Source organism: Tachysurus vachellii, chromosome 6 (assembly GCF_030014155.1).
Source record: "Tachysurus vachellii isolate PV-2020 chromosome 6, HZAU_Pvac_v1, whole genome shotgun sequence".
Taxonomy (NCBI): domain Eukaryota; kingdom Metazoa; phylum Chordata; class Actinopteri; order Siluriformes; family Bagridae; genus Tachysurus; species Tachysurus vachellii.
In genome coordinates, this window is record NC_083465.1 from 18,560,687 (window position 1) to 18,584,800 (window position 24,114).

Here is a 24,114-nt window from a genome sequence, read left to right on the forward strand (position 1 = left end):
TACAGATTATTGTGATGTAATTCATAAGGTACATGCTGTACAAATCATAATGCAATACAAGATTTTTCTCTCTTAACATTGTATAATTTAATAAGAAAGGACATGTTTTTCCACTGAATCCATTCCCTGGTTCCAGAAAGTATATGGGAATTCCACTGAGGAGGCTGCACCAACCTCTCCCTGAAAGAACAAGGATGATAATTAGCAATTTCGTTCACCTTACAGATGATGCTGTAGTGTGATATAAAAATGATGACAAACAAAAAAGTAATAACAATGTCTAATACATTTCCAATTCCTCCCTTGTGTAGTAAATATATGTGTTATGTTGATTATGAGCTCAAATTCCAGCTCTTTAACTGTATATGGAAATAAGGGATGTCCTTTTGGAGCATTCCCTTAAACATACAAATGTGTTCAATTATGGACCTATATGATGCAGACTGTGGTTGGAAATATAATTCATTTACCTTCAGGTTTAAGGCAATAAGCCCAATCTCAAAGCATTTTTCTTCTGCAGTTCTTTTCTTTATATCAGTCAGGACAGAACAACAGGCTTCTTTAGGAGACAAACCCTTATAGGAAAAAAAATAATTGTAGGATGTCCCATATCAGCTATGGCTCCTATTCACAGATCGGAATATGACTGATGGTTGGATTCACACTTGCCCTCATAGTTATTGCTGTTAAATGTTGATATGCAAATCAATTTTTATGTAAAAACTAACAAACACTACCATAATCACTGAGCATTAACAAGCCATGGAGCTTTTGAACTAGTCTACATCCATGATACATTATTGTGTAAAGCCTTAGCCACACCTAAATAAATTCTGCATAATTAAAATAACATAAAATGATATTAGTTGTATTTAAAATAGTTGTGTTTTAACTTATTTTTAGTATAATGAGGTGTCGTACTGAAAGAAATTAGCTGGTATGTTGTGCAATGTTTTTTGGAGAATTTGCAAAAACATACACATCCATAATAATTTGGTAAAATGTGGTCTTTTAATTATTTTCTACCAATACATGAATACGGCAGACATAAAATAGGCATTTAAGATAGAGTAGAATTGCTATAAAACATATAACCCTAACCCTAACCCTGTCATAACTTAGAAAGCTAAATATAAAAGTATTAATTTATAAACATTAATAACTAATACATTGTTTAAAGTACTGATGACATACCTGTCTCATCAACTGTACAATTTGAAAGCTAGGACAGTAGCACATGATTTTGTCTCCATCACCTGTTGCTGTGTTAGACAAAATAGCTTCAACATTAAAATGCAGCTCACACTACTGAAACAACCTAATCCATTCTGTAGACATCTAATACAATCCTGGATAATATTATCTAATATTACAGTATAGTAATATGCATTACTTTCAATAATTATAGCCATACTATATATTAGGGAAACAACACTGAATCTGATGTCATATAAAAATTAAAGAGCACCAACCTGCTGCAGCACCCACCTAAAACACAGAAAGTAGGATTAAAGTTACACTTCCTCAAAACATGATATTACATTAAATTATCCTTCTTTTCTAAGAACTGTAAACGATACTCGATACTGTAGATATAGACATCTTAAATCCAAGTTGATATTTAACTTGTTAATATCAATAACGCACTATAAATATGCGATGTAATATTTCTGCTACAATGCAAGATAAAAAGCTTACTGTGTGGTCGGCATATAGGCCACAGCCAGGAAGTGGAGAGTCCCCTACTCTCCCTGGAGCCTTAAAAGGTTTTCCTGATGTAGATACACCTTAAAAGTTTAAAACCATGTAAAACCATGTTAGTTCATTCTGCATACCTAGAAACGCCCATGATCCTTTTTGTCCACAATGAAGAACATACTGTCCAGGATATCCAGATTTTTTTCTGACCATTACAACATGGGATACTCTTCACAATTTGATAAACAAACAATTCAATAATTAGGTACGTAAGGTAACACAGCTGAAATTAAACATGTCACACATATTTGTATCATCTTGGTATCATTTACTTTTTCAGAAATTCATGGGGCTCACTTAAAAAAGCCATCATTATGTATAGTGCACTTCGTATTTGTTTGTTCTATCAATATCAGAAACAGAATAAAACTATTTGTTCTCTTTCTCTGTTTCCTTCGCTCACTTTATTTCTTTTATTTATTCATTCAGTCTTTTATTATCCCTCCATTATTCCAGATCATTGCAGGCCATGTGAATTCACTTCAGGAAATGCAATTCTAACTTAATAAAAATGAATGCAAAAATTAAGGCAAATTATTCTCACCAACAGTTATGTTTCCTGTGAGATCCAAAGCGATGAGACCTGTAAGTAAAAACAAGACAGCCTTACTCTTCTCTGTTCTGCTTAGTGGTTTGACCGATCACAATAGACAGCATCACAGGTGAATTTTAGACTAGATTTAATCACTGATCCCTTTATACATGTGCAGATCCTATATAATACAACACATATGTCTCTGGAAGCAGAATTAAGATAAACAAAAGTACAGTAAAAAATAATGTAGTTACAAAATGTACTGTAAATAAATTGTAACTGAATAGAGCAGGATAACGTGGATAGTGGAAATGAGTCTTCACAAGAACCAGCACAAGCAGAACAGATCAAAGCATCATCTTCAAATTGTTACACATAATTAGCTTGGTAAAAAGAAAACCTTCTCTATATTCTCCTCTTACAGGTAGAATTCAGATGTGTGTGAGAATTCAATAATGAAATACATGAAGTAAACTGAACAATTTGTTCCTCTTTGACTTCATCACTGAGTGAAACATAAAAAATAATAAGGGCTCTGGTTCATACTTACTAATAGTATCATGACCTCTTACTTGTTTCCCCTTTTCAAGAAATTCCTTAAGTTGTCCATAAAATAAAAACAAAGAAAGAAAGAAACAATCAAAAAATAAAAAATAAAATTGTTGTAGTATTTGCCTTGGACATTAGCCTAGAGAACAGCAAACGTCATAACTGACATTGTGTGTGAATACCTGATATGCAGTGGCTGTATGGGTGGAGAGCATGTCTTTATTGGGCTCAATGGTAAAACCCTGTTCCCGTGCAAAAGCTTCAGCTCCTTCACCAACTAAAAAGCTGTGAGGACTTCTCTCCATTACTTTGCGTGCAACCCGACATGGCTCTCCTACACTGATGATAACAACAACAAAAAATCACAGATGATTACGTTTATTTATATACTGCAATCAATGGGAAACAAATAGAATTTTGCTGCTATCAATAAAAACTGATAGAATTACATTTAAATTTCAGTAGCATGAAAAGTATTTTTGAATAATTGGCCAAAAAAAAAAATAAAATCTAATAAACATAATATATTCAGAAGTACATGAAGCCGAATCAGTTTGATATATGATACATCACATTTCTCTTTACCCACACAATGCAGCTACTGCCCCAAATCTCCCAGGCATGCCTTCCATTATTGCTGCATCACATTCAACTATTCCCTTGCTATTGGGGAAGCCTCCTCTTCCAACTATATAACGACCGGTCTGCACATCATTCTCGACATCTGAAAAATAATAATGTACCGTCCCAATATACATGGTCAGTTTTCATTCAAACATCAAAATTGTTCAAACGTAATACTGATATTCACGTTACCTATTTACAAGCAAACTACACATGCCTTTCTTATGACTTAGGGACTAAGGACTATGCTCTGACACTATGCTTTATAGCATGGATTTGGCAGTTGATTTACCTGCAATTGCGTTCTCTACAACATCAGTGGAACTTTGTCCAGCTAGAATCATGCACCGCATTCTTTCTACAGCAGGGAGAGAGAAGGACCAAGTGCCTACAGCAGCCATGCTGTATGACTTATTCAGAGCACTGACACCAAGGTATAGCTTGTAATATTCAGTGTTGAATGAATTACCTCTCAACACCTGAGTAAAGAGATTGAAAACAGCCTGCTGGTGTGATTTTGTTTTTGTTTCTGTTCGTGAATATGCAGCAAAACCATCAAAAGGTCATCTACATGAAAAAAATTAATAAGTATTGACTTTTATAACTTCACTACATTTAAAAAAAATCAAAATAAAATAAACCTACAAATATCTTTGACTATTGCTGAAAATGTACTAAACGTTAATCAATAACGGTATCGTTTACTATTCATCCTTGCCTTCGATGTTGCACGAGTTAAAAACTTGGCCATTGTTTACATTTTACTGGATATGTGGGGATCCCGCATATCGAGTCACGCAAAGCACCATGGGTGTCGGAGATATTAAAACGCCGGAAGTAGTTCAGCGAGCAGGCGGAACTGGTTGTTAAGGTTCATGTTTTTGCGCCTAGTCTGAGAAAGGTAAAGTGCTAACCTGAATTCAGTGTATGTGCGTACTTTAAGTATCTGGAATATACTGTTGTGTGTACGTTTCTGTCAGCATTATGTATTTACTAGAAATGTTTCTGTTAAGGTGAAGACGAGTGTTATTAGCGGTGACAGGCTAGCATTAGCATAGCGAACTTGCTAACGGTCGCTAGCTTTGACTGAAACCGGTGAGATTTTCTTTGACGCTGTGACACTAATTTCTTTTCACCAGTTTTGCGTTGATTACCAGATATGGACGCCGTTTTTCCTCCAGGAGAATACATCACGCCAGGGTTATTAATTTTCAGCAAAAGCGAGTATCATTTTTGTCATTTTTTTTGCCCCAGTTGACAATTTTTTCTTGATTCAGATTATGGATTTCATCGTTTTTCTTTTTGTTTTGCTTGCTATAATTGTTTGCGTTCTATACATTTTTGTTCTTGCTTTTGTATCTAAACGTCTTTTATTTTAAAGCAACGGGACGTTTTTCTCAGTTGTGGTCAAAGATAACGTTTTTCTCCATGAACACAAACGTCAGTGTATCTATTTATTTATCGATATATTTCTATACAGCGTTGTGTTTTTATTTCACTCTCTGGGAATGAATGCAGATGTATGTTTGATGTTTGTAGAACTTTAGTTAGAAACTGACATAACAACGGTCCTCTATCCCAGACAGGAACATATCTGATGCCACATATGCAGTAAAAAAAATTTTCAGCTTAGTACTTAATATTGAGCCCAAACTGACATCCACTTGGTACCTGAATCTTGGAAACACTTTTTAAGATAAGTGTTGTGTGAGTCCATGTCACACACGTTGACCCCATTAAATGACTGGGTCACAAATAAAATGCGGCCTGATACTGATCCAGTGTTAGGCTCAATGATCCAGGTGATGGGGAAATTGTTTATTTAAATGCTTATTTAACCCTGCACCACATGTTGGCTATTTATTTATCTATCGATCTATTTATTTATTTAAATACTGTGCTACTATGTGTGTATGGTGCAGTGGTTTAAAAACGTAGTGCTGTTTTTTCTTCCTTCCAGTCCATTAGTATTTCTGCATGTTTTGATCATGTGCTTTAGTTAGTTATTTAGCTAGAGCTGATGTACATGACTCATTAATGTGCTTTTTTTGTTTGTTTTTTTTATTTTAAGATCTTAGTTACTGAATGCTGTTGGACATTTAAACACAGTCTCGGTCACAGTCTTACCTGTGCTGATATTTGTCTGCTGTTTGCTTCATAACTGGACAACATGGAGCAGAACAACAGCTTGCCTTCCTTCCCACAAAGCATTGCATCGCCTCAGGTGATCATAAAAAACCTAAAAGTTATCTGAAAAACTTGTAATCTCAGAATTTTTCAAAAATGTCATTGCCTATAGTACATTTCAAATCAAAACTTGGTACAAGTTTTAAAAAATGGGCATGCAATTTTTTTTCTCAAATAATTGTGGTTAAAGAATTTTTTTATGTTTTTATTCCTTTTTTTTTTAATGATTTTCTGTTCTTTTTGTTTGTAGGGGGCCATGACACCTGGTCCGCCCATCTTTAGCCCTATGATGCCATATGGTACAGGGCTTACACCACAACCAGTACAGAACACCAACAGCCTATCAATCTTAGAGGAGCAACAGAGGCAACAACAACAACAACAGCAGCAGGCAGCTTCCCAACAACAGGTTGGGATAGTGGGAACATCAGCCCAAACTCCTCAGCTGTATCACTCACACGTGGTTTCTACCACCACAGCACTGCCAGGAAACACCCCACTTTACACAACCCCTCTAACCCCCATGACCCCCATCACTCCTGCCACACCTGCATCAGAAAGCTCTGGCATCGTCCCTCAACTTCAGTGAGTTCTTTTTGTACTTTAGGCATTTGTTCAGACATACATATCCAATCATTTTAATGTTTCCTTATTGGTAATAATTCATTATTTTATATATTTTACATATTTTACTTGTTCTTAAGAAATATTGTATCAACTGTGAACTTGGGATGCAAACTTGACCTGAAGACAATAGCACTGCGAGCTAGGAATGCTGAGTACAATCCTAAGGTAATGCTTTTCTACATACTAAGTACTTTCTCTGTACTCCAATCACTTATGTTTTCCATTTCAAATAAAAATATTAAATTTGTTGCACTGTCCCACAAACTTACCATTTAAAGGCATGTTCTAGCATACAGTAATACATACTTATACCATGGAAAATAAGTTTAATGGCAGTTAAATAATTTGAATTGCTGGATTGTAAATTAAACCCCATCACTATATAATTCATGCTTTGGGATGCCACAATTATAAAACATAACTATAATTACATTTAAATGTCCTGTTCATTCAGTACACTTTATTGTTACTTTTGCAGTTTGCAATTATTGTTGTGTATTTGTAAACAGTTATTGACTGCCTTTTTACAACGGCCCTCCAGAAGTTGTTATAAGTGAGTTAGTGGGTACTGGAAATGAGTGTCTTGAGTCAGGTGTATTTGAAGCAGGGAAAAGACATTGTACTTTATAATTCACATCCTCAATTTTCATTCTTTCTTTTCATTCAAATCATTTCACAATATATTAAATTACAACATGCATATGATCTAAAATATGCTATTGGTTTTGGCCTCACATAAAAGAAGTGATTCATTCTTTCAGCGTTTTGCTGCAGTCATCATGAGAATACGAGAACCAAGAACAACTGCTCTGATTTTCAGTTCAGGCAAAATGGTCTGCACAGGAGCAAAGAGGTAAGAATGAAATCTCAATTTCGCTTTGCATTTGAACCTCTGAAACTGGAATTGGGTTCTTTGCATCCTATATTATATAATTGTGTTTTACAAAGACTTCTCATGGGTTAGGGTTATATGACATTAAAATCAGTGAGACAATTCATACTGCATAACGTCATTCTATATGGTAGGGGATGCGGGGTGGAAACCGGACAGTCACCTTCTGCAGGCTTTCATCTTCAAACTGTTGGCAAACTTTGGAAGCACGCAGTTGTTTAGAATGCCTTTGCATGCTGTATCATTACAGTTCCAGTAATGGGAAATTAAAGGATCTATCCCAAACCATACACAACTCAAGTTTCATGAAAACATGGTTTGCAATGGTTGATGTGGAAGAACTCGAGTGGCCTACACAGAGCCCTGACCTCAACATCACTGAACAACTTTGGGATGTATTAGAACACTGAAGTTTTCTTGCCCAACATCAGCTCCTCACCTGACCAAGGTATCTGTAGATGAATAAACAACATTCTCCCAGCTATGGAAAAACTTTCTCAACAAAATGAGTTATTGTAAAAGTAGTAGGATATTAAATCTGGAATGGGATGTTCAACAAGCACACATGGGTCTGAGGCTCAGGTGTCCACAGAGTGTAACCCTGAGTCTCTTTGGTAAAATGAATGCACTTTTCTTTTAGTGCAGAGACTCCACTATACAGAGGGGGGGCACGGTGGCTTAGTGGTTAGCACGTTCACCTCACACCTCCAGGGTTGGGGGTTCGATTCCCGCCTCCGCCTTGTGTGTGTGGAGTTTGCATGTTCTCCCCGTGCCTCGGGGGTTTCCTCCGGGTATTCCGGTTTCCTCCCCCGGTCCAAAGACATGCATGGTAGGTTGATTGGCATCTCTGGAAAATTGTCCGTAGTGTGTGAGTGAATGAGAATGTGTGTGCCCTGTGATGGGTTGGCACTTCGTCCAGGGTGTATCCTGCCTTGATGCCCGATGACGCCTGAGATGTGCACAGGCTCCCCGTGACCCGAGGTACTTCGGATAAGCGGTAGAAAATGAACGATGATGAACTCTACATAAGTGATGAGTGATTCCTTGGGTTCCATGGCTGAAAGGGGGTCCCTAAATAAATGAGGCACTGCAGCAGGAGAAAGTGATGCTGAGGTAGCTAATGGCGCTGAGGGCAAACATTTCCATGCCATAGGACAAATGGAATGAAGAACAAAAACTTCATTTTTTCTGACATATGTTTAGAGTTTTTGTTTGTTTTATAGGATGTAAATTTTTTTTTTTTTTGCATTTGATCAATAAGAAACTTAAAACCCCTAAAAACTCAAATTGCTTGTAGTAATATTATACATTTGAATATACACTTTATATTACACATTTATTTAATAAACTACACACATGATTTGCATTTGAAACTTTGACTAAAGTTCTTAAAAACCTCAAAACATGCTGTATGAATTGTTTATACTGTAAAAATACCAGACACAAATTCATGGCTTTTTCTACCACCATTTCAACCACACCTGAGATTGGTGTCAATTCAAATTCATTCATTTCATTGGGCCCCAATTCAAATCTTGCTTAGAACCTGGCACATTGCTACAGGCAGCTTTTTATTGCATATAAGTAAGTATACCTTGTTACCATCAAACCTGGGTGTGGATGAAAAGCTACAGCAGTCTGTGTATTTTGTGTCCTTCTGCAGTGAGGAGCAGTCTCGTCTGGCCGCCAGAAAATACGCAAGAGTAGTGCAGAAACTCGGTTTCCCTGCCAAATTTCTAGACTTTAAGATTCAGAACATGGTTGGAAGTTGTGATGTCAAGTTCCCAATCCGACTGGAGGGCCTTGTTCTCACCCATCAGCAGTTCAGCAGGTTTGTCTTTGTCAGTGACATGAAAAATATTTTTAATTTTATTGTTCTTGATTTTTCTTGTTAGCCCCTTTTCTGTTTGTGACCGACACCCAGCAAATCTTTTCTTTTTCAGTTATGAGCCAGAGTTATTCCCTGGTTTAATCTATAGAATGATTAAGCCCAGAATTGTGCTTTTAATATTTGTTTCAGGCAAAGTTGTACTCACAGGTAAGCTCATTTTTATATGTATATAAGTATAAAATAAAAATAGATAAGTTATTGCTATGTTCAGCTTTTAATGTAATATTTTTCTTTCTCAAAGGTGCAAAGGTGAGGGGTGAAATCTATGAAGCGTTTGAAAATATATATCCAATCTTAAAAGGATTCAGGAAAACCACATAATCCTTTTGACCTGCACCTTTTTTATTGTACATGCTTGAGAGAACGGAGTTTACTAGGACATTTGTTCTCTTAGTTTTGTTTGTGTAAATACTGTTTTATTCATGCATAGTGAATTATTATTTTTTTTAATTCGGCTGATTTGTGACTGCCATAGACAGTTTCACCAGTCTTTTAATGGTTTTACTATCTGTGTTTTTATTTTGTATTTTTTTTTGTTTAATTGTTCTTTTAATCATTATTCACATTCCTCCTTTGAGCAAGCAGGTTCTTTCAGTTTCCGACAAAGATACAAGACAGTGTTGGGAATATTTATCAGGATTTATGGAACTCTTAGTGTTAATAATGTCTGGATCAGTTAAAGTTCATTTGTCCCCCATGGAAGTGCTGTGGTAAGATGCACAGATTAGTTGTAAATGAATCGAAGTGTCTGATTTGCCAGGCTTATTTTGATAAAGCTATGCAGTATGTTAAGGACTGCTTGTGTAATTTCATTTTAATTTACTGAAATGTTGCAAGTCTTCCACCTAACCCTTATAATGAATATAATTCACAACATGTTAATGTTGGCTTTCCAAACACACTGTGTCTATTGATAACCAATAGTTTTGCTTTATTGTTTGCTAAGTGCGTGTCACTTCTGCACAAGTCACTGTAGCCCCTAATCTGTGAATGAAGGGTATGGAATGGCTGGACTATGGTTTATATAATCATTATATGGGTTGTATTCAGCTCTTTTTAAGCACTGTTAATGTAAGTGTGTTTTTTTTTTTTTGCATCAGACTTTGAACCAAGCAAATAAATATTTCTTGTGCATTTAATGTTCATTTTGTATATTGTTCTTTCAGTTCGTTCATCCCACATTTAAATAAACATTTCTGCTCAATTCTTTTAACCAACCTGTTTATTAATTTAGTGAGACACTTCAGCACCCATTAACAAAGTACATAAGTCAAACAACAATGTATATGCTATATGAAGTAGTAATTAAACTGCCTGATCTTTTGAGAAGTCTTGCTTCCAGATGAACTCTGATGAATAGTTTTTGCCTTGGTCACAGCTGGCAGCACATGTGTAGATGGCCAGTGTCCCCCAGTCTATGCTGGCATCTAGGCTGTCCACCTTTAGGTGGTTAAGCAACTGTGGCATGATCTGAAATAAATGCATATTCTAACTTGGTTCATTAGGTCAAATGAAGTTGTATGCCTGCTTTTGGAGATATATGATGCAATATAGTAAGGAACATCTAATGTTTACAGTTACCTGAAATTCAAAGTTCCTGTTGGTGCCACATGAGCATTTTGGAATGTCTACTTTTTTGGGCACATGTTCAGATGACACCCAAAGTGGAGATCCTTCTCTGCAATATCTCAAGACCTTTTATAATAATAAAAATCCATACAGATGTCAATTCTTTGCTTTTTGAGATGAATAATTGAGAACAGTAGATTTTTTTTTTTTTTGGTAAACCACCAGTCAACTATTGTACCCCAGTCTATGCTGAAATGTATCCTAGCTGCTTTTAAGTGGTAAAGTAACTGAGCTATAAAGCTTATTAATAGGTTATACTCTTTACCACTGACCTGATGTGGCTCTGCACCTATGCGCTCCTTAAAGTTTTGAAACATCTCACTGTCCTTTGATTCATGGTGGGCCATGGACTCTAAGTCACTCTCCTCCAAATCTGTGTAAGAGATCAGCACTGCATCCAATTTTCTCAATTATCCAGAATTATTGTTTTTTATTTTATTTATTACCATTACCTGAAGATGCAATATTCACTTGCTCTAATGAATTTGAGTCAGGTGGCTTGTCATCCTTTACTGGGAGTTCTTCAGGTTCTGTTACCAACTCCCACTCGGGAAACAAAAATAAATTTACAGCATCAGAAGCCGAGGAATCTGTTGGCCAAAATGTTAGAAAGAAAAAACAAGTTAATTGTAATGGTTGTCTTTGTATGGAATTCATACAAGATATTGAATCATCTTTCAATACTCACTTTCACTACTGCATTCTTTCTTATGCCGTTTCCAGTCTATAGTCTGATGCTCTTTGCAGCAGTATGTGACTGTGTGGCAGCGGGAACATGCTTTATGTCCGGCGCAGCCACATAACCTGCACAGTTTCACTCCTGAACCTAGTATATGCTCATCATCTGCACAAGCAGCTGGCTTTTCATCAGGAGGAGGGTCATATGGATAGAAGTCATTTTTCCTTGGTAACTGGCTTCTAAACACTAAAGAAAATGATAATTATTTTATAACCTCATGCGATCAGAATATAACAATGACTCAAATGACTTGAAAATATTCTTTAAGGACAATTCTCAAAGTGGGGTCAAGGAAGCAGTCAGAGGGCCTTTGATTTTTATTAGAGGTGGAAATGACATTCATTATCAAATTTTGGTATTGATATTTCATATAGAGCTTATAAATAGTCGCACGAACTATCAATACTGTAGATATTAATGTACTGTTTTTATAATTGAATAGTTGGTTCTGCAAATTTGAGAACACTATTTTATTACATTGAGTGAGGCCACAATGCAGAGGTTATTAAAAAGTAAATGTTTAACTAAATTTAACAATACATTTGTCAGACTGTATATCTATAATCACACCCTCCAGTGTCACCCACATGAGGATGAGGTTCCCCTTTGAGTCTGGTTCCTCTCAAGGTTTCTTCCTTTTGCATTCAAGGCAAAGTTTTTCCTCCTCACAGTCACCCGAATCACCTCAGGCTTGCTCATTGGGGATAAATACAAACCTATTTAAATATCTAATATTAATCTTTATAATAACCTTTTGTTCTATGTTTATGTTCTGTAAAGCTGCTTTGAGACAATGTCCATTGTAAAAAGCGCCATACATATAAACTTAAATTGAATTTCAGCTTTGGTTAGACTTGCTTGGATTTAGGAAAATGGTCATAGGAAAGTTATTGCGAAATTATTGTTTATTTAAAGAACCGTCTGCTTCTGGTTGGTCCTTCAGTGGTTTTAGTCAGAACACTATTTGCTGTGGCACCGTTTTAAGAGCTCTAACTTTAAACTTTAAGAGCTTTACCTTTAAAACACCGGGGGTCATTCGCAGTGTGGCACGCAGGTGTCTTGCAGCAGAATACGTACAGCGTCCTGTGAAAACTCCTCTCTTGTCCGACAATAGGGGCATAAACCTGTAAAAGAAATGCTGTCGGAAGCTGACACTTCTCACAGACGAGGTCGGCGGCGGTTGGTAAATTCACCTGGAGCAACCAGGCAGGCCGTCCGCCGACTTTACTGGGGAACTGGTCGCTTTTCAGCTGCCATGCTTCAGCCTCTTCCAAAAAACCCAGAACAACCCCGGTTTCTCTCTGTGAATCAGTGCGGTTTTCAGACATCTGTGCCAGGTTTTGTCTACAGCATCTAACTTCTTCAGCACGACGTGCTTTCTTGTGCGTGTCGGTAACAAAGTTCGGGTGAAACAGAAGACGTGGTTAAAAGTGGCCGTGCTGTTGCCAAACCAGATTTAGAACGAAAATGTACAAAGCTGTACAGGTTCATTCAGGTTCATTATAGTAAATCGTGTTATAACAAGATTATATATGCGGATAGTGATTAGAAAATAGTTACCCAATTATGTGCCTGAAGATTTTAGTGCAAAGAAAACGAAAACTGTGAAAGTGAAAAGAAAGTCATGGGGTGAGTACAGCTGAGTTAAATGCAATCTAATTCTTGCTTAATAATAATAATAATAATAATAATAATAATAATAATAATAATAATAATCACTTTCTTGTTAGTGTTTTATAATAAGAAACCCAATTAACTTATTTCAAACTTTGAAGACAAAACACAATCAGAATTTTTTTCAGAGTTTCAAGCATCTGTACGACGAGAATATTATAACCAAGTCTCATTTAAGGCTATCTTCTAACATTAAATGAGCCTCAACAAAGACACACAAAAAATTCCACTAGATGGCATAATTGAGCTGAGGCTCTCTCATGATATAGTCTAATGACTAACGACTGACAAGTGTCTCTGTGTGTGTGTGTGTGTGTGTGTGTGTGTGTGTGTGTGTGTGTGTGTGTGTGTGTCTCTGTGTCTTTGTGTGTGTGTGTCTCTGTGTGTGCGTGTGTGTGTGTGTGTCTCGATGATGTAATTTTATTGGAGTAAAGCGATGGGGCTGGATCACATGGTCGAGGAGAGGAGGAGTGGACCCTCACCATCCTCACTCCACAGCTGAATCAAAGTTTGTATCTGTGTCATACACACTTTACTCGCTTCTTCGCGCGCCTAAAATGAACTGTACTTTATTTAACTGGAATATATTTTTTGCATATGGATATTACTTTCGCATTCACGGAGTCTGCAGGAATATCTCATCATAGAATTTTCTTAAGCATGAACGCATATGGATTGGACATATCAGGGTTAGCCTAACAGTGTTGGTCTCTCTGTGTGCAGCGATGCCTCCACAGGGTATTGGGGAGTACAAACCCGTGTCAGGCTCCTTAGTGCCACCGGTACCGCCGCGCAGATTCAGGAGTAAAAACGTGGCCAAAAGAAGCCGTTGTGGCTCTGCGCCGGAGCGCAGGGTGAAGTGCGTGCTGGTTGGAGACGGAGCGGTTGGTAAAACAAGTCTTATCATCAGTTACACCACCAACGGCTATCCCACGGAGTATGTTCCAACAGCTTTTGATAACTTTTCAGGTAAAGGTAAAATGAGCATAAAATGATATTTCTGTAGTGTTCCGAAACACAGCTTGTGGAACTGACCATTATCAAGATACATTTAACCTTTCTGAATCCTTATCAACTTGCTCTTTAGAACAATCTTGAATAAGGTCTATAAATAATAAGTTCACACAAAATTGACCAGATTCTCTAAGAATACTTTCTAACAAATTTAACAACCTCGGGTAACAAAAGAACTTGATATATACAAAAGAACTTATATTATTGATATAACAAAATAACATATTTCATATACAACACTAAAAGAAAAGCACCTCTGAAACTTATTCATTTCCACTTTGACTACTGATGTTGCAAATGTTTTGTAAAATCAAATTATGAAAGATCTATAAAAAATTATCAGACAAATAAACAACCAAGCAATCGATCAGTCAATGAACCAATCAGTCAGTTTATTGTGGAAATTAAAGTGTGTATATTTCACACTATAAATTGAACGTTGTGTGAATTGAATATTGATGTAAGGTAAGTTCTTTGTCCTTACTTATGTGGACCCCTGACAGTCACAGCCATATGGGGGTCTTCCCCAAACTGTTGTCTCAAAGTTAGAAACACACAATTGTCTAGAATGTTGTAGCATTAAGATTTCCCTTCACCAGAGCTAAGGACCCTAGTCCAAACCTGTTTCAGCATGACAATGCCCCTGTGTAAAAAATGACCATGGTTCACGCTTGTGGACAGTGTGGAGGAAATGGAATGGACTGGACAGAGCCGTGACCACACCTCTATCAAACACCTTTTGGATGAATTAGAATGCCAACTGCATACCAGGTCGTCTTGATTAACGCGAGTTCCTGAACTCACTAATTCTATTGTAGCTGACTGGGAAAATCTCAAAAGACATGTTTTAAAGATTTTGCGGAAAGTCGTCCCAGAAGGGTGAGAGAGAATGCAAATTACTCCTCACTGGGTTTGATGGTCAGGCCATATATTGTCCATATCTTATGTAATTTTGAGCATACGTTTACATTCCATGTACCTTATAAAACTTTTCTCTAACACTGAAAGGAATTATAAGACTAGTTCAGTTAGGGAACAATATCTCTGTGACCTGAAAACTTCATAATGCTTTCAAATCCATTGTTTTATCCAAGCTTGTCCACTGTACCAGTGTAGGTGAAAGATGAAGGAAATCTTTAAAGACACATGAAGGTCTCTGTTTTGACTTTGTTTTTCCTCTGCAGCGGTGGTTGCAGTTGATGGTAAGCCTGTGAAACTCCAGCTGTGTGACACTGCGGGCCAGGTCAGTACAGCATTCCTCTGATCATAACACATCAGCTCACACATGCACCTTAAGGACAGTCAGCTTCTGTCTCTGTAACCTCTGGATCCTGTCATGTTGTAAACATATGACATGTTGTTTATGTAAGACTGCTGACTTCAGCTCTGGAGTTCATTTCTGCACACTCCTAAAGTACTTATTTATGGTGTGAATACGTAGCAATAGTGAAAAAGTGTTAGACCATCAATCATGTTTTTAATTAGTCATGACTGAGCATAAGTACAATAAAGCCAAGCCAGTAATGAGTAATGAATTGCTCAGATATTCTTGCTGATTCATTATACAGAGTTTTGGTAAAGTTCAAAAGTTCCACATTAGGGAATGATAGAAATATCATTATAGTTGCAAATTCAAATACTGTTGCAAATTCAAGTATAGTCAAATACTGTATATAGCACCATATGAGGGAAGAACCAGCTTTAGGGGACTGCAAATAGGAAGCTCTGTAATTGTGATAAATGATTCGTGATTTGGGAAAAAAGAGGCCTACTTTCGGTTGAGGCACAGCTGGGGCTAGTCAGTGGAAACGTGAGACCAGTGTGTTTTGAAGGAGCCAAGTCTGCTGGGGAAAGAGTGAGCAGGGAAGTATGCCAAGAGACCATGGTGCAGCACTGCTGTCTTGACAGAGAAAGAAATTTAGATTTTATTTAGTTAGAAGCAAGATATTATTGGTAGCAAAATATTTTTCTATTATATTACAGTATATTACATTATATTATATTGTAAAATGTAGCATGGTAACATATACTGTGAAATGAAATACATTGTTTATTTATAAGCATCTAACAAGATGTATTATCTAAATACATCTGATCTTTACCAGACTCTTACAGACACAGTACTCTTTCTTTTATTTTTTGAGTAAACAGGTAAATACTACAAGACTACAAGACTGTCTACAAGACAGCTAAATAAATGTCAATTTTGTTAGTCACTACAACCACAGTAATTAACTTTATAACTAAAAATCTTTAACTGGTATGAATCATGAAGGTTTTTCCCTTGTGGTGAGAAGTTCCCAGTTAACTGAGCTGAAAGGAAATAGCTTTTGGCATATGAACTAGTTCCAGTTCGAAATTTTATGAGGAAATGTGAAAGTGGTGGAAAGCTGTTAATAAACAACAGTATTTTGTTAGACTTTATCTTCAGTGCTGGATAACATCACAGGTCTGGAAAAAATCAAGATAGGTAATTGCTACTTTTCATCTTGCCACTTCAAAAAGTGAAGGATCCATTATAGAAGATGACTAAAATCTGTTTTAAGGTGTTTCATGGCTATAAAGCTTCAGTGTTTTATGCTTGTAAGGTTACTTTACCTGGGGTAGGATGAGTTAATAATTAATTATATCTGGAATTAAATCTCCCCAATTCATTGCCATTGTGTCCTGCCTGGAGTGTGAAGTAAGATGTGATAACAATTCCATTTTTTATTGTTTGTTTGCTTGTTTGTTTTTAACGATATGAGGAAAGCCAGTTGTCTTGATCAACTAGCTGTATGAAACCTCTATAAACTGTGAGAATAAATTCAGAGCACTATAATACAAGGGTCACTGCTGAGTGGATTCCAAAGGAGTTTGTGTGTAAATGTGATAAAACAAACAATTTTAAAAGAACAAATGTACCACTTCTGATATTATTTAAGACTTAACTACACTGACAGATTTGATGGCTTTAAAAGACTTTTTCATTATTTCCCTTTCAGGATGAGTTTGATAAGCTGCGACCTCTGTGCTACACCAATGCTGATGTTTTCCTGTTGTGCTTCAGTGTCGTTACACCATCCTCGTTCCAGAATGTCAGGGAGAAGTGGGTGCCTGAGATCCGACGACACTGTCCACGTACCCCCATCCTGCTAGTGGGCACACAGGCCGACCTCCGGCAAGACGTTAACATACTTATCCAGCTGGCCAAGTACAAAGAGCGTCCAGTGGAGCCACAAGAAGCATGTACATGTGCTGAGGAGGTGCGTGCCGTGTCATATATGGAATGCTCAGCACTTACCCAGAAGAACCTGAAGGAGGTGTTTGATGCAGCGATACTGGCCAGCATTCAGAACACAGACAGCCAGCAGCAGAGGCTGATGAAACGCACACCCAAAAAGATGAAGACACTCTCTAAGTCCTGGTGGAGGAAATACTGTTGTCTGACGTAGAGGGACAACTTGGATACTTACTCTTGGAAATTTAAGTATGGACTGAAAGACAAAATCAATGAATTTAGGGGTTGCGGGAGTAATTTAAGAACAGAGATTAAAAATATATTGAAATGTGATAAGACAATGTAGAAGAACAGAATAAGTGAAATGGAAAAAAAAATCTACAAACCTTAACTACGCTTATCCTTTATTTACAGTGGAAAATCATGAATAACGAGGGCAAACAGAATCGAACATTTGCTATAGCATAATAATGGAGAGCCACAAGCACTGAACTCTTAACATCGTCATTGGAGGTGCAGTTAATTCAACATTGTTGTATTATTATTCAGCAGACCTCTCTAACACTAGAGAAATGCAAGGTCCCTGAAGTTTCACTTTTTGAACATCAGACTACTCAGCTTACACTGTGAAATGACAAAGCCCACTTGGGTTTTCCCAGACAGAGGTCATTAGTCCCAATAGTTCAATATTTATATTCTGGTCTTCTTTTACAATATAAATCCTACTTAACTGACCCAGACGAACAGCTTATCTCAAGCTGGAGAAAAATGATTTCCAACCTGTCAAGCCCAGCTTCAGTCAAAGTTTACTAAAGTGTTAAATCCCCATCTGTCAAAAGCAAATAGATACACTGGAGCACTATCAGTAGTTTGACATTGGTTTCTTTTCAGCGATCAGTACGGTTGAAGGACATCCCAGTTTGAAAAACAGCTGAAAGAAAAAAGTTTTTGTTTGTTCTATGACAATCCAGAGCTTCCATTCAAAACATACCATGAGGTCAAGGTCAGTAAGTGTGTATTAAACTGTTAAAATTTGTGTATGTACTGCATGTTCACTCATGCCGGAAGTGCTTAAACTAGAGAAATGTGTTTGCTTTTTATACGTCACTGGCTGTTTCTCTCTTAGGATAAGGTGTAGAAACACGGTTTGTGTTTAATACAGGAGTTTCCCCTGAAATTACAGATCACAGAGCTAGAGATTCAAAAAGCCTTTGATAAAGCTGATAAATTTTAAAGTATATACAGTTTGTTTTATTTACAATTACTGTATTGTTTTTTTATTTCCATAAAATATGACCAGTGCATTAAAAATTTCATATAGCAGTCTTGCAACCATGAAACTATGAATGCTGTATTGTGTATAAGAAGCCTGAAATTACATGATAAATACAGAAAAAAGTATGTAGAGCAATGTCTAGAACGGTTTCTTGATATCTCAGGTAAACCTGGATCATACAGGTTTTGTTTAACAAGTCTATTACAAGTGGCTCTAGCAGATTACATTACTTACCACTTTAAATGTGTTATATCACATAAAAACTTTTATTTTATTTCTTTCTTTTTTCAGAAATCAAAGTCATATAAATAGTCAATAATATTGGCGATTATAATAATAACAGTGCCATTGTTTATTAGGAATCCGTCTCCATGACTTTTATCAGAATTCTGACTGAATTTAATATGCATGAAAATGTCTATGAACAGAAATTGATATAAAGTTATGCTTTGTCTGCTGTTGAGACATTTTAATTTGAAGTCATGATCAACAATACAGTTATGAAGCATTTAGAGATATGAAGCATTTACATCATTTATTGTTCAACATTTACCCAGATATTGTAAAGTAGAGCTTTATCGTTGGGTAAATAATTGATCAGGTCCACCCACGTAAGATGAACTGGAAAAGTCACCTGCTGAAACGGGACATGAGCAAGTGAAAATGGAGTGGCACTGAGTAGAGAGGTTAAAGTTTCACAAGATAAGCAGTGGTAGACTCTGGAGTATCAATAAGCCTGCCCTTCCTAACATGCTTGTATCAGCAATGAACTGAAACTGATGTCTCTTTGAAGGTTGCCTTCATATATAAAAAAACAAAAAGGAGCTTCTCATGTCTACTATCCATAAGAGAGTAACTGAACTGGAGTTTGTTATTATTGGATATCTGAATGTGAAATTCTGAATGCTTTAACTGTACATGTGCAAAAGAATACTCAGTGAACACATACAACTGGAAATAAAGGTGCTGTTGAAAGATTTTTGAACACAATAGTTGGTACATTGCATGATGTCAACATGTCTTAAGTGGAATTGTTACATAAAGAAAAGTTACATAATGCATGAATTGTGTTTGACATTGGCATTTTGCTAATCTTTGATTTCAATCAAACTCAATGTTATTGGGTGACAGGATATATTGTAAGATTTACAGCACATATAGACAGGTTTTTAATTCTCAGGACCAGGTCATGCCTCATGCATCACCGGTGGGGTCGAGATAATACCAGAGAACTGTATATACAGTAGAAATGTATCCTTTTTTAAATAAAGATGCAAAATATCGATCTGGAATTTTTATTATATGGTGGCGGTCATGTTATATTATGTAAAAAAAAAAAAAAAAAGAAAATTTGAACAATGTTTTAGGCTCATGGTATCTTAAGTCTGTAACCTAGTGAACTAGAGTTAATGTATTCAATGATAGAGACTTACAAGCACTTTTGTATGTCGCTTTGGATAAGGGTGTCTGCCAAATGCTGTAAATTTAAATGTTATACATAGCACATTACACTGACTCTTTACACATGATATTTTAATTTCATTTATGTTGTGGACTCCAGTGATTCTGATATTTACTGAGCTAATTGATGCCATTCCAGAACTGGAAAAACCCTTCTGACATATAATGTTTTTAAATGGAGCTTTCATGTAAGCATGCATAGTTATGAGTCACTTTATCATTCAGTTATTCTTTTGAATTCTTTTACTGAAGTTATTAAGATTTAAAGAATCTTTTTTAACCTTAGCCAGACGTCAAAGGTGTTTTTAATGTTGATTGAACTGCCCTCTTACCCCTACATTTTTTATGTAAATTAAAAACATATCCTCTGACTGGGTTGCCAAATGATTCATTAAGGTCTGAATTCAAACTGAAATATGTGAGCTATGTCCAAAGCACTGAAGAACAATGTTTTGCGGTACTGTATACACAAACTAGAGTAAGAGAAAAAAAAAACTAAAATCTCATGTTCTGTCCCCCTCAACCCCCACCATGCCACCCCCAAGTTTGTTGCTCAAAGGTCATTTGGTCAAAGGTGTTCAAAAAGAGATTTGTAACAGACCATCTGTAAAACCCTCAGCACAAGACCAGCACTTTTAACCATGATCAACAACTTAATTGGGTCCAGGTCAAAGCAAAGCCTGCATTTAAGCAAAGCCTGCATTTCCCATTTGTTCACTTTCCTTGACATCATTTAATCAACCATCTTTTCAAGAATCAACTTCCTGAAATGCAAAAATCCCTGCAACAATCTGCAATATGTTTGATGAGAAGAAAAACTTTGTGTTCATTATCTTAAGCTGTAAAATGAATGCAGTGTAAACTGTAGAGTCGGCGTTCCACATCTGTAAGCATGTCTGGAACAAATGATGCTTTAAAATAATTATTAGCACCCTGTGTACTGATATTGCATCACTGTAAACAGCACTGCATGCTGTGTCTAAAGGTTCATTTGTGATGAAATCCAAGACAGAAAAATGTGCAGTAAAAACCAACAATAAGAATGGGGATGAGTAAGTTATACTGGTGGATTATAACAAATCAAATAAACTAAAAGCAGAAGCAATCACAGCCTTTAAAGATATCTCCAAAGCTATAATAAAATATAATGGAATTTTTGACAATGTTGTTGACTCGTAGTTTTTTGATTTTCTGATTGAAAAACTAATAACTTTGCAGCCTTATTTAGGTCAGTGTAATGTCATTCTTGCAGTTACAAACACACAATTAACCAAAGTGAAAATTACATTGCTGTTTATTATGCTAACACATTTCACCATTATTAAATTAAATAGTTATTTTATACAGTATATATTTTAACAAGTAGACAGCTAAAATAACAGTATATCTATATACCAGTGAAAGAAAATTTCTTGAGCTCTTGAATTAGTAAGTTTCTGAAATCTAAGCTAAGAGAAACTGCAATATCTATGTCTGTCCATGTATTTGTTTGTCTGTGTGTGTGTGAGTGCGTGTGTGTGTGTGTGTGTGTGTGTGTGTGTGTGTGTGTGTGTGTGTGTTTGTGGTAAATGGTTCAATTTGAGTGCAGGCATTCCTCCAAATCATCCTAGACAGCCTTAAACAAACCATTTGCCAAACTTCCAAACACACAGCTGTTTGCAAATCTAGCTCCAGGTTGTTGAATTGAGCAGTGCAAGCCTTTTGTCAAGGCTGTCCGTCTCTGCTGACCCCAGCTTCTGTTTCTGTTTCTGTCATTGTTTAAATAAAGACAACAGATCCCAGTTTGGAAAATGATCCCTCTGCTCACTGCCACTTGTCACATTCACTTGGGATAAACTCTGCTGTAGGTATGACCAAAACTCTCTGTGCTTCTCTTTAAAGAAGAGCCTTTAACATCAGGGTTATCAGGTGCCTGTGAGAGTTATATAGAGCAGACTCAAACTTTATGGTTGTGTGATAAGGATAAAGTGGTTACTGAAGATGAATAACTGAACGAATAAGAAATAATCCTGTTTTCCTAACTAATCTCATTCTCTCTTTTTTTTACATCACTTCTCCTCCCTGGTTGTATGCTGCATGATTTGGTATATTTTGCTTTGGTGGGATTCGGGAAACATCTGCTCTCACCCAGCTCATGCTTGGCTCAGCTCCAGGATTCTGTCACGCCTCCGCACACTCTGTCTTTTTTCATCTTTTCTCTGCTGACACAATGTGAAAGCAGCAAGTGTTTTTCTGGGAATGGTGACTCACGATTCTTCACAAGAATATCCTGACACACTTATAGGATGCAATCAGTTGACGATCTGTGATCTACTGATATGTTAAATGTGTTTTTGTCTGTAAAATAAAAGTAGTGACTTGTGTTTATAAGGTTAATAAAACAATTAGAAAATGTTTAATTTCAGATAATTTTATGAATGTTTAGATTGCTAAATATTTACAGATTTTACTGGCAGGAGAAAGGCCTTTTACCATGTTGGGGTCATGTTAGACCCAAGCGTCAGGCAAAATACTAATCTACTAATGTGACTACCCTTTTGTACATGAACAGTTTTACACTTGTTGACAAGCCTTAAAATTTCCCGGAGATGTTGTAGTGGGTATAGTTATTATTGATACTAGTTTTACATCATCTGAAATAATATTTGTAACTTCACCGATTACTACTACTATTTCTACTACTACTACTACTACTACTAATAATAATAATAATATTAATAATAATAATAATGATAATATCTTATGCCGTCCCTTAGCTATTTCTTTTGGTGATTGATTAAATCCAGTGTTTATTGAGAGCTATAAGAAATGAGCACAAATTTTACCACCTTCATTGGTTGAAGAGGTTGACTATGACAGATTATGACTGCCCTTCTCCTCAAGTGCTTTGTATTTAAGCCCAACTATAGTTTTTTTTTAAAAATATATTTTCAGAGTGACCACAACTGTATAACTATCGCTTGATATTATATTTTTGGTAAGTTTAAATTAACTTTACAGAATCAAACTGTTTTACCTCTCATATACAAAATGCTTCCTAATTTAAAATTCTTCTCCTGTTATCTGACTCTATCTGTCTGAAGTAAGTACTTGTCCAAGTTGTGTGAAGTCATGATGAAATGCAGGCTCTGGTCAGTGTTAGGGCATGAGTGCACCACATCTACTCCTCTGCAGGCTGGAATTCTGTAGCATCTGCTGATATACTGCTGGTTTGTTTGTCTTTTGGGTGTGGGGGATCATTTTATCAAGCAGTGATCAGAACAGTGAAGGTTTGATGCATACCCCTGCCTGTTCAGATGAGTTTCTTTAATGGAGTACTTTTTTGTAGGTCATATACAGAATCTGTATTGTTTAACCTCTTATGTGTCTGGTTTTATTTTTATAAATGTTGAAAATTAGAGTTTGTTTCTTGGAGTTTAACTCATATTTAGTCCACACCAGGAACACCTTAAATGTTCAGCAGAATTCTTTAAAATAAGGCTCCCGTTTACATCTTCGGTATTTTTGTTTTTCTAATCCCAAAAGACAGGTTTGTGTTCTTATCACATGATCCACATGCAATGGAATTTGAAGTCAACAGCTTTTTTTCCACATGGTTTTTCTTATCATATTGGTCCCATGTACTTTTTCACCATTATGTTCCATTTTGTGTATCCATGCCCAGATCCGGTATTTATACAGCATATTTTTGAGGGGGGAAAAAGAGTAGCTGCTGTTATCTACACTGATAATAGAGCAGTCTGTGTGGGGCCAGCTGTGTTATGAAATGGAAACAAGGCAGTGAAACTTAATTTGGAAGAGCATTGGTAGTGCAATCAATGAACCATATAAATATGCACTGTTACTTTTGTAAAATTGGTGTTAAGTGCATTTATTCTGTACTGACTGGAATCTCCAGAAGGCACATGTATGAATCTTATTGTAGTGTTAGAAATGTTACACTTTTTTTTGCTCACTCGCACTGGGAAATACATGCAGTCGCACAGCTTTTAGGCATGCAAATGACTACAGTTAACTTCTACATTCAAAACAGCATGG

The 24,114-nt window shown here is 36.4% G+C and overlaps 4 protein-coding genes across 5 annotated transcripts; 2 read left to right on the plus strand and 2 right to left on the minus strand.

Annotated features, from left to right (window-relative positions):
• zgc:153169 (uncharacterized protein LOC767799 homolog) lies at window positions 1–4,244 on the minus strand. Its single transcript, XM_060871422.1, has 11 exons — window positions 4,185–4,244; window positions 3,759–3,945; window positions 3,428–3,566; window positions 3,025–3,181; window positions 2,844–2,889; window positions 2,303–2,341; window positions 1,699–1,787; window positions 1,473–1,488; window positions 1,195–1,262; window positions 471–575; window positions 1–180 (listed from the first exon to the last, which is right to left on the minus strand). The coding sequence occupies exons 1-11, from the start codon at window positions 4,215–4,217 to the stop codon at window positions 88–90; spliced, it is 972 nt and encodes a 323-aa protein (XP_060727405.1). The 5' UTR covers window positions 4,218–4,244; the 3' UTR covers window positions 1–87.
• Window positions 4,245–4,296: 52 nt separating this feature from the next.
• tbp (TATA box binding protein) lies at window positions 4,297–10,219 on the plus strand. Of its 2 annotated transcripts, XM_060872699.1 has the most exons (8): window positions 4,297–4,367; window positions 5,538–5,690; window positions 5,904–6,238; window positions 6,358–6,445; window positions 7,042–7,133; window positions 8,836–9,003; window positions 9,116–9,210; window positions 9,305–10,217. In XM_060872699.1, the coding sequence occupies exons 2-8, from the start codon at window positions 5,637–5,639 to the stop codon at window positions 9,382–9,384; spliced, it is 912 nt and encodes a 303-aa protein (XP_060728682.1). In that variant the 5' UTR covers window positions 4,297–4,367; window positions 5,538–5,636; the 3' UTR covers window positions 9,385–10,217. The 2 variants fall into 2 exon arrangements, with proteins under 2 accessions (XP_060728682.1, XP_060728680.1); XM_060872697.1 differs by lacking the exon at window positions 4,297–4,367 and having other exon boundaries at window positions 9,305–10,219.
• Window positions 10,220–10,298: 79 nt separating this feature from the next.
• On the minus strand, window positions 10,299–12,827 carry pdcd2 (programmed cell death 2). The gene is made up of 6 exons (XM_060872700.1): window positions 12,447–12,827; window positions 11,381–11,617; window positions 11,145–11,282; window positions 10,965–11,065; window positions 10,645–10,758; window positions 10,299–10,533 (listed from the first exon to the last, which is right to left on the minus strand). The coding sequence occupies exons 1-6, from the start codon at window positions 12,757–12,759 to the stop codon at window positions 10,369–10,371; spliced, it is 1,068 nt and encodes a 355-aa protein (XP_060728683.1). The 5' UTR covers window positions 12,760–12,827; the 3' UTR covers window positions 10,299–10,368.
• Window positions 12,828–13,471: 644 nt separating this feature from the next.
• Window positions 13,472–18,679, plus strand: rhoua (ras homolog family member Ua). The gene is made up of 4 exons (XM_060872701.1): window positions 13,472–13,613; window positions 13,829–14,074; window positions 15,304–15,362; window positions 17,104–18,679. The coding sequence occupies exons 2-4, from the start codon at window positions 13,831–13,833 to the stop codon at window positions 17,551–17,553; spliced, it is 753 nt and encodes a 250-aa protein (XP_060728684.1). The 5' UTR covers window positions 13,472–13,613; window positions 13,829–13,830; the 3' UTR covers window positions 17,554–18,679.
• Window positions 18,680–24,114: the final 5,435 nt, after the last annotated feature.

Bases quoted from the DNA above. Each gene is read 5' to 3' on its own strand.
- zgc:153169 (XM_060871422.1), bottom strand. From the start codon at position 4,217: ATGGCCAAGTTTTTAACTCGTGCAACATCGAAG. The intron at 3,182-3,427 runs GTAAAGAGAAAT...TGTTATCATCAG, and splicing joins GCAGTAGCTGCATTGTGTGG to TGTAGGAGAGCCATGTCGGG. The intron at 576-1,194 runs GTATGTCATCAG...TTTTCCTATAAG, and splicing joins TTGTACAGTTGATGAGACAG to GGTTTGTCTCCTAAAGAAGC.
- tbp (XM_060872699.1), top strand. From the start codon at position 5,637: ATGGAGCAGAACAACAGCTTGCCTTCCTTCCCACAAAGCATTGCATCG. The intron at 7,134-8,835 runs GTAAGAATGAAA...GTCCTTCTGCAG, and splicing joins GTCTGCACAGGAGCAAAGAG to TGAGGAGCAGTCTCGTCTGG. The intron at 9,211-9,304 runs GTAAGCTCATTT...TCTTTCTCAAAG, and splicing joins AGGCAAAGTTGTACTCACAG to GTGCAAAGGTGAGGGGTGAA.
- pdcd2 (XM_060872700.1), bottom strand. From the start codon at position 12,759: ATGTCTGAAAACCGCACTGATTCACAGAGAGAAACCGGGGTTGTTCTG. The intron at 11,618-12,446 runs GTAAAGCTCTTA...CATTTTCTTTAG, and splicing joins TGACCCCCGGTGTTTTAAAG to TGTTTAGAAGCCAGTTACCA. The intron at 11,066-11,144 runs GTAATGGTAATA...TCTCTTACACAG, and splicing joins AGTGAATATTGCATCTTCAG to ATTTGGAGGAGAGTGACTTA.
- rhoua (XM_060872701.1), top strand. From the start codon at position 13,831: ATGCCTCCACAGGGTATTGGGGAGTACAAACCCGTGTCAGGCTCCTTA. The intron at 14,075-15,303 runs GTAAAGGTAAAA...TTTCCTCTGCAG, and splicing joins AGCTTTTGATAACTTTTCAG to CGGTGGTTGCAGTTGATGGT. The intron at 15,363-17,103 runs GTCAGTACAGCA...TTTCCCTTTCAG, and splicing joins TGTGTGACACTGCGGGCCAG to GATGAGTTTGATAAGCTGCG.